At 37.9% G+C, this 17603-nt stretch overlaps 1 protein-coding gene across 1 annotated transcript; it reads right to left on the bottom strand.

The window, feature by feature from the left end:
• Positions 1 to 2043: 2043 nt before the first annotated feature.
• LOC135215741 (uncharacterized) lies at positions 2044 to 16725 on the bottom strand. The gene is made up of 8 exons (XM_064250696.1): positions 16581 to 16725; positions 10533 to 10682; positions 10243 to 10375; positions 5193 to 5317; positions 4848 to 4973; positions 3887 to 4023; positions 2627 to 2776; positions 2044 to 2175 (listed from the first exon to the last, which is right to left on the bottom strand). The coding sequence occupies exons 1-8, from the start codon at positions 16681 to 16683 to the stop codon at positions 2044 to 2046; spliced, it is 1056 nt and encodes a 351-aa protein (XP_064106766.1). The 5' UTR covers positions 16684 to 16725.
• Between the last annotated feature and the right edge of the window lie 878 nt (positions 16726 to 17603).

Here is a 17603-nt window from a genome sequence, read left to right as displayed (position 1 = left end):
AAGGTAATAAGGGAACCAATGGAAGAAGGTTAAAAATGAAAACAAGCTAATTCAATACCAACTTAAAACTATCAAACAACTACTTACTCCCTTTGAGTCAAAATATGCGGTTAATACAAACAAAAAATGGAAAGTTACGAATTATATTCGTAATTTTCTGGACACCAGGCCCACAACTAATAACTGTGGAAACTGCTGCCTTCCAGTCTTAATTTTTAGTAAACGGCTAGACCCACAACTAACAACAATGGAAACTGCTGCCTTGCAGTCTTACTTTTTAGTCAAAGACGAGGCCCACCGCCAGTAACTGGTTAATGACAGCAAGGGCATCCGGTCGTAAAAACCCCTTTGCCAAAAATAAACCATGCCTGATATTGTGAGGAATGCAGTGGAGAAGGCGCATCAGGCAACCGACTCCATAACGTAGGGATAACGGTGGGAAAGAGGAAGATTACAATCAGTGTTTCATGGCTGCCGCATTCGTGTATTGGCAAATGAAATACCATGTTTTAGGTGCTGTTAAAGTCTATGAAAACTTAACATGACCTCCAATATCTCTGAAGATAATAATAGCGCAACAATTTATCTGTCAAGATCACAATTAAGTGACCCCTGTGGGGTCACTTGATTGTGATCTTGACGGACAGCTGCTACCTTTCAGTCTTACTTTTTAGTAAAAGGCTAGGCCCACAACTAATAACTGTGGAAACTGCAGCCTTGCAGTCTTACTTTTCAGTAAAAGGCTAAGCCCACAACTAATAACTGTGGAAACGACTGCCTTGCAGTCTTACTTTTCAGTAAAAGGGTGGCCCATCACCAATAACTGTGGAAACTGCTGCCTTGCAGTCTTACTTTTTAGTAAAAGGCCAGGCCCACAACTAATAACTGTGGAAACTGCTGCCTTGCAGTCTTACTTTTCAGTAAAAGGCTAGGCCCATCACCAATAACCGTGGAAACTGCTGCCTTGCAGTCTTACTTTTTAGTAAACGGCTAGACCCATAACTAATAACTGTGGAAACTGCTGCCTTGCAGTCTTACTTTTAAGTCAAAGGCGAGGCCCACCGCCAGTAACTGTGGTTGATGACAGCAAGGGCATGCGGTCGTAAAACCCCTTCTCCAAAAATAAACCATGCCTGATATTGTGAGGAATGCAGTGGAGAAGGCGCATCAGGCAACCGACTCCATAATGTAGGGATAACGGTGGGAAAGAGGAAGATCACAATCAAAGTGTTTCGAGGCTGATGAGTGGAAAGAACGCTGCCACATTCGTACATTGGCAAATGAATTACTATGTCTTAGGTACTGTTAAAGTCTATGAAAACTTAACATGACCTGCAATATCTCTGACGATAATGATAGCGCAATAATTGTACCGCCATTTGATAAAGTATCCTGACATTGCTCACTCGAACTGCTAAACCTGCGTCATATTGAGATGGCAGCCAGTCACAGATAAGTAATATCCGCCTGTTTCACAGATATTATTGAAAAGAAAAATAAATGGAATCTTCTTGCAACCGCACGATGCTCTTATGAAAATGTCAGTTTTCATGTAAAGAAGGTAAGTACGAACACTGATAATGCGTGGATGAAAACATGAAATACTTTATGAGAGAGACTGAAGAGAATGAAGACCCTGCAGGAAAGCCTAAGATTATAATATCAACAGCTCTTGAGGAAATTTTTGGGCGCCCCCTGCATGGCCGTCCAAGGAGCACTTTTATCAAGTTTGGAACTCTTTTTATCATAAAACTGAAACAGAAACTGTCATCTACAAGTATATTAACCAGAACACCACAGTTGTGTTCTTGCATTTAGTAGAAATAATAGAAAATAATGATGAACAGCTTCCATAGGCATACTTAGGGCTCTTCCTTGGAACTGAATCATTTCATCCGAAGGCCAGGTGCGTCACTGTGGTCTGTCGGGTTCCATTCCGTCGCATACAATAAATACGGTATCAGTGTCATTACAGACTTGATAATAATACACAAGACACTTCAGATTCGTCCACACAAAGTTCCAACAGGTACAGCTATGCTTTTAACAAGCATTTTGCGTATAGGCAATATTGATATTGCCTATAAGCTTGTCAGTGAGTGTATGCTCGTTCGCCGTGTCTTTTGTCACGAAGTAGAAGTAATGGGGTCCTTGCTGCTGGATGGTAATTGGTGCCTGGAGGAAATTGGGGAAAAGAAATGTTAGAAATTTTACAAGTATACTCCTAACTAAAAACATGGGTCACTGACATAGCAGGGAAATGAAAACACACGTAAGGACATTAGGCCGTTGGCTTGTGTAGTCTACGAAATAAGAATAGGGTTAGGATTGCTTTGAATTTGTTTTGATGAAGTACTTTGGTCGCCCTGAAAATGATGCCAGTAACGATGGCAATCTGTGTTATGCTTCTATTTCTCTAGACTCTCATGGTTGTATGGAAACGTTATTCCATGCTCCTGAATACTTGAGACTCGTGGGGGAGTGTTTTTGGGTGCAATTATAGGTCTACAATACGAAGAATAATCAAAATTTGCAACAAATAACTATGAATATTATACAAATCTAATAATGACCGCCAAACGGCTCGGAAGCGCGTGTATGATTTAAATAGTTATTTCATACTCACAATTAATGGAGATCCGGTAAGTCCAACTGGCAAACATGTCTGATCTCTGTTTGTCGTCGAAGCTGGATCGTGGACTCCAGGCCATTCCAAAGTGTCTCCGCAGAAGGGGTAAAAGGATTCACCCGAAGGGGTCGTTTCCAAGTATGTCGTCTGTTGGGCGAGAAGAAACGAACCAATTGGAAAGTTTTCGATCGTAAGAGCATTTTGATCGTGTCTTAACTTTAGCTGCATTCGGTGTCAACGTCGAATTCACGGCTATCTGGTTTAATCTCTGAAGCAGTCAGTTAACTGTCAAATTGTCAACGTACTTGGATGCTTGACTGACCCATGAAATAATGAGCACTGTCTTTAGTTGAATTAATGAAATCAAATAGATTATGCTACTAACACCTTTCCCAAGTAGTTCATTGACTTTTTCACACTTTCTTTACTCAGAAGTAGAAAATCTATATGAATTCCCATATTTAAACAAAAAAAAGGAGGAATAAGATACAAAAGGAAATACCACGTGAAAATAACCTATGTATTTTTCTGTCGTTTGTCTGTGATATTTTAGATAAAAAATACAACTTTTAATATTCAGGTTTATTACCAAAGATTCTCTTTCCCATGTTAATAGTATTATTAACTTTAATAAACACAATACCCAGTAACTATGGGTGGAGACTAAGTGTCGACAAGTAGCAAAAAGTCGTTTTAAATTTCAAAAGAAAAAAATATTGAAGAAGTACTGCATCAGACCAGATAATCCCGTAGGGAGTAGTACTATCAGTGCACCTCACGCGGTACACTGTAGGCATTGCTTTTAAGGTTCTTTGCAGCATCCCTTCGGCCCCTATCTGTAACCTCTCATCTCTTTTTCTGTACCTCTGTTCATGGTCTCTCTCTCTCTCTTTTTTTTTATCTGAATTTCCGCCCTCTCTAACAATTTTTTTCTTCCTGTAACGCCTTTCAGACCTTCTTGCTGTCTATTTCCTTTTTACCACTTTGGCCTAAATTCTATACTTCAATCCAATCCAATCAGACCAGATGTGGTTTACTTAGGAAATTTGGTGTCCAGTCTAATGAAGAAGAAGAGAAAAGTCATCGAAGATTTCTTATTCACGTGCACTGTCAAGAAACCTAAAAGATTTGTGCTTGTTAGAGGTGATTAGATACACAGCAAAAAAAATACGTGTATGATTACTGATTTTCATTAGGGAGAAGAAAGACTTCATTTTCGTATAGGAGTGACTGAAAAGATAGCCTGTTTCTCCTTACCGAACACGTGTTGAGTTCTTGTCTCAGGCAAATGGCGTAGTTCTGCCCGGAGAGATAGAAATCCGGGTTCCCCTGACTGTTCCACCCGGTGATGGAGCCTGTGGTCGAGGTGAAGTACTGGCCGCACCCCATGGGAGCTGCAATGCCAGATTTCGGTCAGTGAAATGTCCCGCCAGTTTTGACATAGGACAGCGCTTACGTACCAAGTCATTCTGAGATTTGGCATGTCAAGGTGGCATAATAAGAGCAAATCTCGCTCACTTTATTTCTAAGATTTTACAGGGGAACAATGGCTACTAAGAATCATAATAGCAAATTCTCTCTCTCTCTCTCTCTCCTCTCTCTCTCTCTCTCTCTCTCTCTCTCTCTCAGGAATTTTTAGAGGAAAGGTTGATTACTAAAATAAATCATGGGAGATCTCTCTCTCTCTCTCTCTCTCTCTCACACACACACAACACACACACACACACACACACATTAAAGATAGCGTTGTTTTAAAGCTAATGCACCATTCTATCCTTTTTAATTGAATATAGAACCAAAATAAAAGAAGTTGAGTACTGATTTGAAGCATTTTTACGAAAGGACGCATCCTATTACATAGATAAGAAAATTAAAGTCAATATCCACTGGTCATTAAGACTTTATAAACTGTAATAAAAGAATAAGTTATGAGGTACAGGCAGCTGCAAATATCTAAAACTGTAATAACTTTGAATGAATAGTGGATGCGTATTTGCAAGTTATTTCTTGTTATGGAAGTTCCAGAATTTAGCAAAATTAAGAAATTCTAAGACATTCCAGGCCGATGATGTCAGCTCTCCATTGCGGAAACAAACTCTCGACGCTATTTGCAGTAGCATAGAAAATGACTCAGGTCACTCAAGCTTACAAAAGTAATGTTATCTTTGTCTTTGCATCAAAGCAGATCAGTCAGTCAGTCTCTCCTTCGTCCACCTACCCATGGAAAGCTGGTCACAGCAGATCTGGGAGACTTTCATCCGCCAACGACGATTGTAACTCGTCCCGTCCGTCGTGAAGGTGAAGTCCAGGGTTCCGCTGACCGTGGGATCCACGTCCAAATAGACTGGAGGGAAAACGAGATAGCTATATTATAGAGGTAGTTATATTAAATATATACTTATATATATATGTGTGTGTGTGGATTGGGACTCCAAAAATGATGCCCCTGCAGAGGTAGTCCACCATAGTAGCAATGCAATTGCTAAATCAAAACATTCATCGACTGTACCATTTAATCACTGATGCAAGCGCATAGCAACAAAGCCTAAAAGCCAAAACTCACAATGTGTATTTTGTGTGATGCCGCAGACTTGCGTCCATTTGATGTCCTGAGAGAATTTAAGGACGTCGTTATTGCAGTTCCCCTTGCTATCAGGTCCCACGAGATTGACTTCCGTGACATCTAACCTGCAGGAAGAATAGAACGCAAGACATCACCTTAACTAAAGTGGTTGCCAAAAGGAGAAAACCAAGAATGATGAATAATAAATAGGGAAGTATTAAAAAATACATTAATTACATTTATTTCTAAAATCCATTCCACACGAGGGGAAAGAGACGACGGGCACTTGGATTTGCCCGTGATTCTCTCGCTTTTAACAATGTTACCAGATCAAGCAGTCCAAGACAGGCAGGCAAATCTATGACTATACTCTGTTTTTTTTCATCTGTCCATGCGCCTGTGGTGTCTTCGCATGGTAACACTGCGTCCCGGTCTTTAAATATTTACGGTATGTGTAAGTTTTAGGTAAATAAAAGGATATCTAGGTGTACATTTGCAACTGAAATGTGTTCTAATAATTTACTGTATGCGAGTTACACCGTTAATATTCGAAATAGGATATTATTATTGTTGTTGAGTGTAAACTGAATGTAACTATCTAAACAAGACCACCATCTAAAGCCCGGGACACAGTGTTGCCATACGCACACACCACAGGCGGGTGGACAGATGGAAAAAAACAGAGTATAGGACTACACTCGTGATCGCCATCCAAAATTGGTAACAGCTAGACGGAATAACATAAGGTGCGTTCACCGAAGGATCCGATTGCTAGTTTCCCTCTCTCAGTGACGTCACTGGAGCACATCGACTGGGCGATGCACTTGTCACTCCGTCAGTTGCATTGTTGCAGTTCACGATTATGGGTGTGTGTTCTATATTTGGGTGCACTAATAGTTCCAAACAGAAAGGGATTTGTTTTCACAGGTTCCCTAAAACCCCGAGGTGTCGGAAGTATGGATTAATGTAGTATATAAAAGAAGTGATAGCATTGATGTTAAGGGTGCCAGTATTTGTTCTGTCCACTTCCGGACAGAAGATTACAAAAGAAATCTTTAACATGAACTGCTACCACAACTTTACCAGAGAAGCTATCACAGATTAACGAAAACCGCAGTTCCCTCTTGAAATTTACCTGTTAAAGACGTAAAGTCAGGTATGGTTTAGCAATTTGTTTACAATCTCATTAGTGCAATTTTCAGTGACATATCTTCGGTTGATAAGTAGCCTGGACTAAATTCTTGAAATGAAGTACAAAATTAGAATAGACCTAGCCTATGCATTGAATAAAGAAATTATCTGATAAAGGCTATCCAATTTTTTTCTTTTATACTTTCTTTTTATGAATGTAAAGTTGTTCGAACAGGTGATTAGGCCTATGCGTAGTGACCTATTTCTGAGTAATCTTCCTGTGCAAACAATAATTAGGCCTAGATCTTTTATTTCTTATGAACCCCACTAAGGGGTCAGAGCGTTGAATCTGGTAATAAAAGCATAGACCTATTGATGAGTCACGTAGTGTATGAAGAATTAAGTGGCTTTCAGTAGCCTAATCATCCAACAGATTTTCGTATCTATAAATAGGTCCAAACTCATTCTATAGTATATATATATATATATATATATATATATATATATTATATATATATATATATATAAGTGTGTGTGTGTGTGTGTGTGTGTGTGTGTGTGTATAAATGGGTGCCCGCACATAGGGGCAAGGGGGGATTTCTTGTCTCACCTGGAATCCTGATTCTATATATTTGTGTGTGTGTGCATTTTCTTGCATATTCTTTCAATTACAGTAAATAAAAGGTATTTTTATTACACTGTATACCATTTTAATGTGCTAAATTACCCTCAAGATATGCTTGATTACAGTCAAACAGCAGAGGCTAAATAGAACTCCAAAAATAAAATGTCAACGTAAAATTTTTTTCGCTATGGTATCTTGCCTTAGTTAAATCATCTTTATTATAATTTTATTGCCTCGTTACTTTCGTTATTTGCATTCCAACAAGATTATATTCTATATGGTAAGGTCTTAGATATCTTGATATAGCTGTGTTTTAAGTGATAGAGAGAGAGGAGAAGAGAGAAAATATTTTCCTGTATGGAAATTGTGAACACCAGCATAGTAACAAATTACTGTCAAAACATAATCATTCAGTGCACTGCGCAGTCGACGCGCACCTGTGACTTCACATGCGGGAACCGAGCGACCGACGATCTCGTCGGGCCTCGTGTGGAAGGGGCTTAATATAAGTGATTCCCTTCGAGGCTCTTACTTCAGGCTGCCTTTATGCTGATGCTTGTGAAACAAACAAACAAAAGCTTCCTGCTGACGATAACCTTTGAGTTTTGAACCGCTGGCCAATGAAGCAGCTGTCCGGTGGCTGAGGGGATAGTGTTATAATAGTGGCCTGTTACTTCAGTGGTAGGTGGTTTGAATCCCCAGGGGCGAGGTTATTGTGTGTGTAGTATATATATATATATATATATATATATATATATATATATATATATATATATATATATATATATATATATATATATTCTCCAGTCAGCGAAGATAACAATACTTCAGGAGGTACCATGATATATCTGTAGAAGGCCATAGTTTATTGTGTGCGAAACGTTTTTTATAATAAACTATGGCCTTCTACTGATGTATCAGGGTACCCCCTGAGGTATTATATATATACATATATATATATATATATATATATATATATATATATATATATATATAAGTCATATCACATTTTCGTGATTCATATACATATATCGAGCTACAATGTCCTTTAATATCAAATTCGCTCTACCTCGGAATTAATATATTTTCATATATGCTTAACCGAAGGGGAATTTTTTTCTTGATAATAGACTTGCCTGGACCAGGGCGCGAACCCATGGATCCTTTCAAATCCAGGAACGTCAGTGAAGCTTTTTCCTACTACACCACTGGGAAAAAGCTTCACTGACGTTCCTGGATTTGAAAGGATCCATGGGTTCGCGCCCTGGTCCAGGCAAGTCCTAATTATCAAGAAAAAATTCCCCTTCGGTTAAGCATATATGAAAATATATTAATTCCGAGGTAGAGCGAATTAGATATTAAAGGACATTGTAGCTCGATGTATTAATATATATATATTATATTTATAATATATAAGTATATATAATATATATATAATTATATTTATATATATATATTTATTATTATATACATATATAGTATATAAATATTATACATTATATATATCATATATATTATTATATATATATATATATACATATATTATATATTATATATATATATATATATATATATAATATATTAGATTATATATATATATAATATATATATCTATATATATATTATATATTCAGAAGACATTGCCAGGTTATAACGAATGAAATAACTTGAATTCAGGGATAGAACAGAACCAGTACCCCTCAGCTGACGTGGGGTGGGGGGGGGTGGCCGAGAGAGAGAGAGAGAGAGAGAGAGAGAGAGAGAGAGAGTGAGGGAAGACTCAAGTCCTGAAGAGGATGAGCGGAGTAGACTACTAAGACCATTCAAAGCTGCCTAAAGCTCTCTCTCTCTCTCTCTCTCTCTCTCTCTCTCTCTCTCTCTCTCTAAAGAAAATGACCTTTTTGAGAAAACTTAGAGAGATTTAGGATTAGAAATCAAAGGTTTTAAATTAACCATTTTAAAAACTATGTTGAAGATAACAGGACTCTCGCTAAATATTTTGTTTATTTTCACTGAATGATATTATAGTCTAGAGCCTATTCATAATTTCAGGATTTTACCTTTGAGGTAAACTCCACTGATCTACTATAATAGAATAACTGCTAACTTTAGATTTAAAAGGATTTAGATTTATATAGAAAATTTTTAGCCAAAAACTTTTGTGCAAACTGCCACTCGCTGCCTCCGCTCGCTCGCTCCTGAGGAGAATAACTGCACCCATTTAATAAGTTGTAAGGAGAATTAAAATACCATGATAGTAGGTCGATGACTTCCAAGAAACACTGGATTAACTTTCTTCCTCTTATCGAAATTTGTTCTTTTTCCGAAGTCTCAGCCTCTAAGTTTCTTCCTCCCGTGTCCCTCGTCGTTTGCCCCCAATCTTGAGCTGTTCTTTGTCCGTCTGTCAATACACTCATCTTGGGAACAAATCTGGATGCGAGGTCCCATAATCTAGTCAGTTTCAGTACCTCCAAGATGCAGTTTCTAAGCTTTCTTCTTCGTCTATTTGTCATCCATTTTTTGTTGCTGTTAAATGTAGCTGTTAAGGTGTATGAGTATCGGGAATAATCCAGCTTGTGTAAGAGATAAAATGGTCTCAAAGTTTTGTTGTTATTGAATGCAACCATTGCTTCTATCAGGGTATTTGGGCTTCCATAATAATTCAGGCTTGCTAAGACTAGATACAGCAATCGTACAGCATACTGCTTCCTTTCTCTACAGGACAGAATAAAACAGAAATAATTTAATCATTGATCTGACCTTTATTTCTACCTAAACCTACTTTTCTCTCTTCTCACAGGTTGTAATTTTGGCTGTCCCACAGAACTGTAGCGAAGAATCCTTCCCTCTCTCAGGTGGCATTGCAGCACCCAAGAGGCGACCACTTCCACACTTCCTCTGTGGGAATCAGCAGTCCCGGAGAATTTTGGTTCATACCTTCAACTCTCGCCCTAGTTCTGCTGTTCTTCAGTCCTCAAATCGTTCATCTTGCGAAAGGCGAGTCCACTGTCTCTTCTGCGATCTATCCTGATTTTCCTTTCTCTTTGTGCCTGCCCCATGGCTTCGTAAGCTAAAGGCGTTAGATATCCATCTCATTAGATTTGCATTGCAAAGGAAAACAAAGAATACGTTGTTCTTTTTAACCAATAAGTGTCTATCTGTAATAAAGTCTTCCAGATGAAATTGCGGCATAGGCCAATCTAAACATATTTTTTATCCATAGAAAGAAAGAGAGAGAGAGAGAGAGAGAGAGAGAGAGAGAGAGAGAGAGAGAGAGAGAGAGAGGACACTCACCTTACTTGACAAGCATCAGCGTTGAGAGAAATGGTCTGGACGCAGGTCCGGGCTTCGTTGAAGAAGTCCGGATAATTTGGACTTTCGATGTATGTGCAGTTGTTGGCGGTCCGGCTTCCACAGGCTAGCTGAGCTAAGTTCAAATAATTATTTTATAATTTGTTGTTATACAAGTCCATACACAAGCTTTGGAAGAAGAAGTTTTTCGAGAACAGACAAATTAATAAATATAGGTGGACCAATGATAATATTATTAGAACTGAACTAAAAGGCGCTCAGAATTTACTTACTGACGCAGCAGGTGCCAAAACCATCTGCGCAGCTGCCTGAGGATGTTCCCCCATTATTAACACAGGACTTGTAGGTATAACAGGTGCCTGAGAGACCACTGGACCCTGAGCACATGGAGTTTTTGAAGCGGATGACTGAAAACAGAGAAACTGAAAAGAAAAATGAGAAAACAGATTTCGAGAAATCATTTAAGTAAAAGGGATTTGAATACTTGAATTGACAAAAGAATCTGTTAAAACGATGAAACGAGAAAAATATAATTGAGGCGTATGGAAAATTCGTGAATGGCTGCAAAGGCTTAGTGAAAAACAAGATCCCTCTTCGACACAAACATAGTCGACAGGTGATCCTTCAAGTATATATTAATACAGAAAAATGCATCAATGGAAGAAGTAGTGAAACAAAAAGAGGGAAAGTAATATTTCTCATTACATACCTCGCGCATGAAGGGAAAGGCCTTCGCCTCAATTGTAAAAAGTTTATTATTAAGGTGACAAATGTCGTATTAGTTTCAGTTTCTTTGTTACCGTTTCTGACATCCTCTTCAGAAGACTGCCGTTCCTAAGACAGCTGATTTCATCGTCGTAGATTACCTACTCTGATAAAAAAATACACGCACTCTCATCGGTTACTTGCACCACACTGCAACACCTGTTCTTCTCCTGTTGCGACAGTGAACACGGCAGATGTAGAAGAAAGTCGTTGATTGCTGCAATGGGCAACAAAAGCCAAGACTATACCGCTATGCATGCAAGTTATGGATGTCTCCCGGAATAACAAGAGCAGACGCCAGAGCAGTTATAGCGATGTATAATTGTTGAAAATGATAAGTTACTACGCGCGTCATTTGCATAAATCTCTCTCTCTCTCTCTCTCTCTCTCTCTCTCTCTCTCTTCTCTCTCTCTCTCTCTCTCTGAGCTAACCGTTCGCAATATCGGTGAGATCAAACTAAACCATAAATGAAATATGATGGTATGCTCTCATCTCACGACGAAAAATGAGAGAAGACTCCTGGGAGATATTTCTGAGGTCAGTCTCAACATGAGTGGATCATGTTTTATTTTTACATTACCAATTTCTCTTTCCTCCCTTCTTAAAATTATCTATTCTTATGCCGCTTCATGTTTCTGAAAGAGAAGACCTTAGCCAAAAAGGGAGCAGTTTAAGTGTGTGTGTTTGTGTAAGGAGATTCGATACATTGCTAATGTGCCAAGTTCTAGAAACAGCATAAATAATGTGACAGTAAGATTTATCTTAATTTTTTGGAAACTCCCTGTAATGATCTTTTGTTCCACTCTTGTGGAATTCGAGGAAAAGAATTGACAGAATTCTTGCCGCTCAGGGTGGTTTAAGTAAAAACCTAGCTGCGGGCTTGAGGTCTGGAGCTTCATCGTTGTACTTGTATATAATAAACAAGGCATGATTCGACCTCCAGCTTTCTTGGAACGAGTGCAAGATTTTTCCCTCACGCATAAGTTGTCAACAGTATATCCCTAACTTAACGCGAAGTGGTGCTCTCGTAATTAATACTCATATTTAGTACTACTCATACTAACAGCAAGGATCATATATTCTCAGTTTTAAGTGGAAACACGAAATAATTGAAATAATTGAACAGCCTCTAAATTCAGTACACCAAATAAATTAAAACTTGTTAAAATCTACCGTCAAATAGAGCCTTGTTTCACCAACGAAAATTAAAATAAATACACTATATTTCATTAGAAATAATTTTTCTGTATTGTTTAAATGCACATTATTTATTTTTTACAGTTTAGTTCTAATAAATCATAAATATCCTATCCTAAAATTTCTGTATCTATATCTCGACACAAAACACCTTTTTTAGATCTTTTCAGGTTTTTCCATAGGGCTTTCCTACCCCCTCAACAAAACCAGCAACAGCAACAACAAATTAGTTTTTAGTTTTACTCCCCAAGTAAACGAAAGCCAGAGAAAGTATAGGAAACAGTTGGGGTTTAGAATGTGTATGATAGTCGATTCGTTTCAGGAGAAAAAGCGAAATGCTTAAGGAAAGTGGAACACAAGTGAAAGGACAGTGTGTGCTGGAATGGAAAGGACAAAGAGCGGCATCTGGAAGGATTATTTGGGTAAGAGAGTAAAAGGGGAGAAAATTGATCCTATGAGCTGATAAAGTTCGGAAATGGAAAGGAGAAAGAATGAAAGAGAATGCTTTTGGAAGAAGAGTCTGTGCCTGTGGTAGGTGACTTAAATATAAAGGCAATAGCGTTGTAGTAAGGTATGAAGTTCCTAGAGGAAAGGAAAAGGCGCGAATCATTTGAAAGTATTTGGGATGGGGTTTGTTGGTTAGAAATTCAGTCTCCAAAAAGGGTGCACGTAAGTGTACGTGGGAACAAAAAAAAAAAAAAAAAAAAAAAAATTAACGGTTTCTAAACACACACACACACACACTATATATATATATATATATATATATATATATATATATATATATATATATATATATATATATATATATATGAAATTTTAATAGCCACAATGCCCTCTAAGTTCTTGAATTCTTTGCTCTTTTTTATATACGCTTGTCACTAAAAAGCCTTCTCGTGGTCAGGTCGGCAACGTGACCTCTCTGTGAATTATTGGACCTGGGTTCGTTTCCCAGGACCAGACATTACAATTTCTTCTTCAAATTTCTTTGAACGGTGGATCCAAAAATGAGCACAGAATTCAAGAAGTTAAGGGGGCATTGTGGCTATTACAATTCCATATGTATCTGGTAAAAAAGTGACCAGTAGATTCTACATATATATATATATATATATATATATAATATATATATATATATATATATATATATATATATATATATATATATATAGTATGTTTGTGTTTTATATGAGTGAGTAAGGCTGGAGACCACGTCAGGACTTCCAAAAAGAAAAAAGTAATAATGAGAAGGAAGAAAGGGAGAGTTAATGGGGACGGTGACCAACTGTAAAACAACCTTAAATTGCCCTAAATGGCGGAAGTATAACCCCCAGATGAGCAAGGGAAAAAAATTGATATTATCAAGAACAAGCGTCATTATGGAGGAGTACTGTCGTTTGTATCAGAAGTATACTAAGTATTAAGTCAAGAATTTCACAACGCAAAACTAAATCTTGTTGCTTTGCCTTTATTTGATCATTTTAAAGCAATCATAATATTAGTCTTGAAATCTTCTAAGTTTCTTCGCGACTCATTTCTTCAAGTTTGCCAGTCAATTACAGCATGGAAAATTGGTGAGCAGCAGTTACCGAAGCACCAACATTAGTTTACCAAGTTTACTGTGAGGTTTCCCCGTAAATTGTATTTATCTTTTCTGATTCGGTTAACTTCCGGATTTTAGAGCGTTGAACATATCCGTTTTGTATGTGTTTATATGCTCTGTGAACATCATAGATTGTAAGCATTATAATGAACCAGACAAAAACTTCTTTCAGTTTTCTTCTGAGGATGGAAAAAGAAACACACAAGATTACTGAGTATAACTTCTTTACTAGTAAGTATTTACATAGTATTAACACTCGAAGACTGCTGGGGCTTAACCCAGTCTGACCACCTACACACCTCTTTTAAAGTACTCGAGTGTTAACACTATGTAAATACTTAACATTTAAACAAGTTATACTCGGTAATCTTGTGGGTTTATTTTTCCAAGCATTATAATGTTACTCATAATTCAGAGATGTGCTATGTATGAGAAAATAATCGCCTTTGATATGGCAGTAGGAATAAACCTTTGTCATGGCTCTCACAAAACCTCTGCAAATAAAAATGAATTTTTCACAGGCCTGAATCAGGAATCGTTAACCGTAATAGCTACTGCTAGTCATCAAGCTCAGGCAATGAAAATTCAGATATTTTGTTTCAAGAAACATCTGAAAACGAGGTTGAATTCTATGGAAATTGAAATCAACCTCGCATTGCTTGCGAGAAAAATGCGTGACAGCCTTCATTTTCCAGGTAAAAACGATGCTTCTCAGCACTAGAAACCATGGATGATTTTACAATTAATATTTTTTTTTCTGTATTCAAGATTGCCTTTCTTTTTCAGTATTGACAATTTATGAGAATTTCTCCAATTAAATTATTTCATCTAAGACACTTTGGCAAAAAAAATAAAATTACAGCTGAGAAAGATTTCAGTGAAGAAGAAGAAGAAGAAGAAGAAGAAGAAGAAGAAGAAGAAGAAGAAGAAGGAGAAGAAGAAGAAGAAGATGTTGTTTCTTCACGCTACCCTTGATAGTAGAGGCGGCATCAAAGCATCCAAGCTAAGTGAAGCGAAGGGGAAGATCCAGAAGTTCATTGACACGGGAGCAACGAGCGCTGGCCAGTCTCCGTCTCCAGGTTACTGTAGCATGAAGCTTCTTTTTCTCGCTTGTCACCTCATTACCTAGTTCCTCGTTGGACGAGTGGGTTACGTACTTGCCTACCGATTCGGTAGTCCAAAGTTCGATTCCGAATAACCTGTAGGTCCCGTTCCTAGGTAACCAATTGATTCCTAGATACGTAAAAAATATCTAACCCTAGGGGCCAGCCCTAGGAAAGCTGTTAATCAGCTCAGTGTCCTTGTTAAACTAAGAAATACTTAACTTCATCACCTACAAAAGCAACGACAGATCTTCCTCCCCGATCCTCTTGAAAGGAGAAAAACCATCTCCAGTGTTTAAAGACCGATGAGAAGAATCCCCTCACGCCTTTCAGACTTATCTTTTTATATAATTATTCACAAACCAGTAAAGCAAACATTCCTGAAAGTGTGCATTGATATTGACGCTTCTCCAGGCTCTGAGATCAGTGGTATGTTGCGCTTTGTCGTTTTGAATGCGAAGCGTAGATTCTTATCTGGCAAATGGTCATTGTAAGGCCCGTCCACAGGGTCGAGCTTTGCTTGACAACTGTTCGATGTGACGTCAGAAGCGGAGAAACAGCTGATAAGGTTTTGACTTCTCCCTCTTCTGACGGCACAACTGACAAAGTTCGTCGGGCAAAGCTCGACCGTGTGGACGGGGCTTTAGTTTGAGAGGCCTGAGTCGAACAATGGAATGGAATATGAAATTTAGGCCAAGCGCTGGACCTATGAGGTCATTCAACGCTGAAGCGGAAATCGAGGGTAAAAGGTTCGTAAGGCGTGAAGGGTGGAAGCCATATCATCTGCACTGTTAAACAGTTGTTAGGAGAGGGTTGAAAGTAAGATGGAAGAAAGAGAATATGAAAGGAGGTACAGTAAGAGGAACGAAAGGGCTTGCAGCTATAAGGGCTGAAGAGCAGCTGCAAATAAAGCACTAACCAATTAAGAAGTAATTCGTACAAAGTTTCATCGAATCCCCGGGGACTTTGTCTTAAAAATATCATTCATAGTGTCATACAAGTATAAATGAGATCGATATTGACAGCGTTTTGAATGGTGGATAAAATCCTGTTCATTAAATATCTCATTTGTGATATGACGATTAACAGAAAGCCAGCCTGGAGGTTATTGTCCCAAAACTATAAAAGACCCAAGGATGGAACAGAGGCCTTTAAGATGCCAACGTCAAAAGGCACTGTGTCTTTTACGAAGGGGTAGGAGCATGTATGCTTCAAATCGGATATGCTTTTTTAATTACAATATTTCCTTAATAATTATCCCGTATCTTTTGGATCGTCTTAAAACTTGGAGGTGTTCCTATATGAAGCTGGAAATAACATTAGTAATGAGAGACTTATGTTCTAATGGCGTAAGCATTTCCTGTTTTTTTTTATTCAAACGGAGAGGTTTTACTTACAGGAACTAAGGTCATTGACCTTGGCAACGTTCTTTAATTCTTCGTTGCTGTGTCGAAGCGTTCCGTAATAACCTGCATTTCCATTTGAATTAAGAAGCTCAAAATGATTTGGCGACCGTAAATAGATTATAGGAAAGTATAATTTGGATGATAAAGAGCTCTAAACTTAGAAAGTGTCAAACAAGTTTATTGGTCAACGTAAAGGATATTTGCCCGAAGAATTTTGAAGACAAGGGAATCCGATTAATACTTACGGAATCTGTCTGCTCGAGACACGGATGTGAACTGGTCACCGGAAGAGGGAACACAGAGGAAGGTAGCAGTTAGCAGCAAAGGGAAAAATCCCATCGTCCTCATCTTGTTCTTATCAAAGACAGTTTTTCTTCTCCGAAACCAACGATTTCGCCACTTTTTTCCTTTTTACGGTTTTTGTGTCACGACATGAACACTTGTGAGCATTCAACAACTGTCGGATGATGGAAGAGCAACTCATGAATAAAGAAATAATATTTCATTTTTTCAAAAGTGAGCTTGAGATTTAAAAAGGGTTCAACTTCATGGAACATTTATATAAATAATTTCATGACAGCCTGACGTCATCGTCACCAAAATGTCCGTAAATGAAATGGATATATCACTAATGATCACTTTATCGGATAAAATCAATATTTATCTGGTAGCCAACTTTCATTTTCACAATTAGTGTTCGTCTGAGGTTAGCGAGTTATATTGCGTCATTGAGATATAGACAAGTTACAAACACACACACACACACACACACACACACATAAATATATATATATATATATATATATATATATATATATATATATATATATATATATATATAATATATAATATATATATATATATTATATACATATATATATATATATATATATATATATATATATATATATATATATATTATATGCATGCAAGTGTGTGTGTGTGTGTGTGTGTGTAAAAATCCGTCAGCTGTTCTACCGTCCAACGCTGAAGACGTGGGAAGAGAGACACGTTCCCGGTCAGCGATAAATGCAGACTGTGCGGAATTCTGCACCAAACTGAGAATCATTACTACGCTGCAAAGAGCTCTTTTAGGAATCGCGAATGTGAATCGGAGCGTCTTCTTTGGGCGGGAGGGGCGTGATTGCAACCCATATCAAAGATAGTTTTGAAGGATCAAGATTCGCATAACGCAACTAGAGCTAAAGGTGATCTTTCTTCCGGGTTCGTGTTGGTTTGCAATGATAACATGAATAACAATCAGCTGA

The sequence above is a fragment of the Macrobrachium nipponense genome, chromosome 5 (genome assembly GCF_015104395.2).
Source record: "Macrobrachium nipponense isolate FS-2020 chromosome 5, ASM1510439v2, whole genome shotgun sequence".
Classification (NCBI taxonomy): Eukaryota; Metazoa; Arthropoda; class Malacostraca; order Decapoda; family Palaemonidae; genus Macrobrachium; species Macrobrachium nipponense.
This window is presented reverse-complemented; position numbering and strand designations above follow the sequence as displayed.

Excerpts from the sequence above, each read along its gene's own strand:
- LOC135215741 (XM_064250696.1), bottom strand. The coding sequence starts at position 16,683 with ATGAGGACGATGGGATTTTTCCCTTTGCTGCTAACTGCTACCTTCCTC. Across the intron at positions 2,777-3,886 it reads AAGAACTCAACACGTGTTCG|ACGACATACTTGGAAACGAC; the intron begins GTAAGGAGAAAC and ends CTCGCCCAACAG. Across the intron at positions 2,176-2,626 it reads TTACCGGATCTCCATTAATT|GCACCAATTACCATCCAGCA; the intron begins GTGAGTATGAAA and ends AATTTCCTCCAG.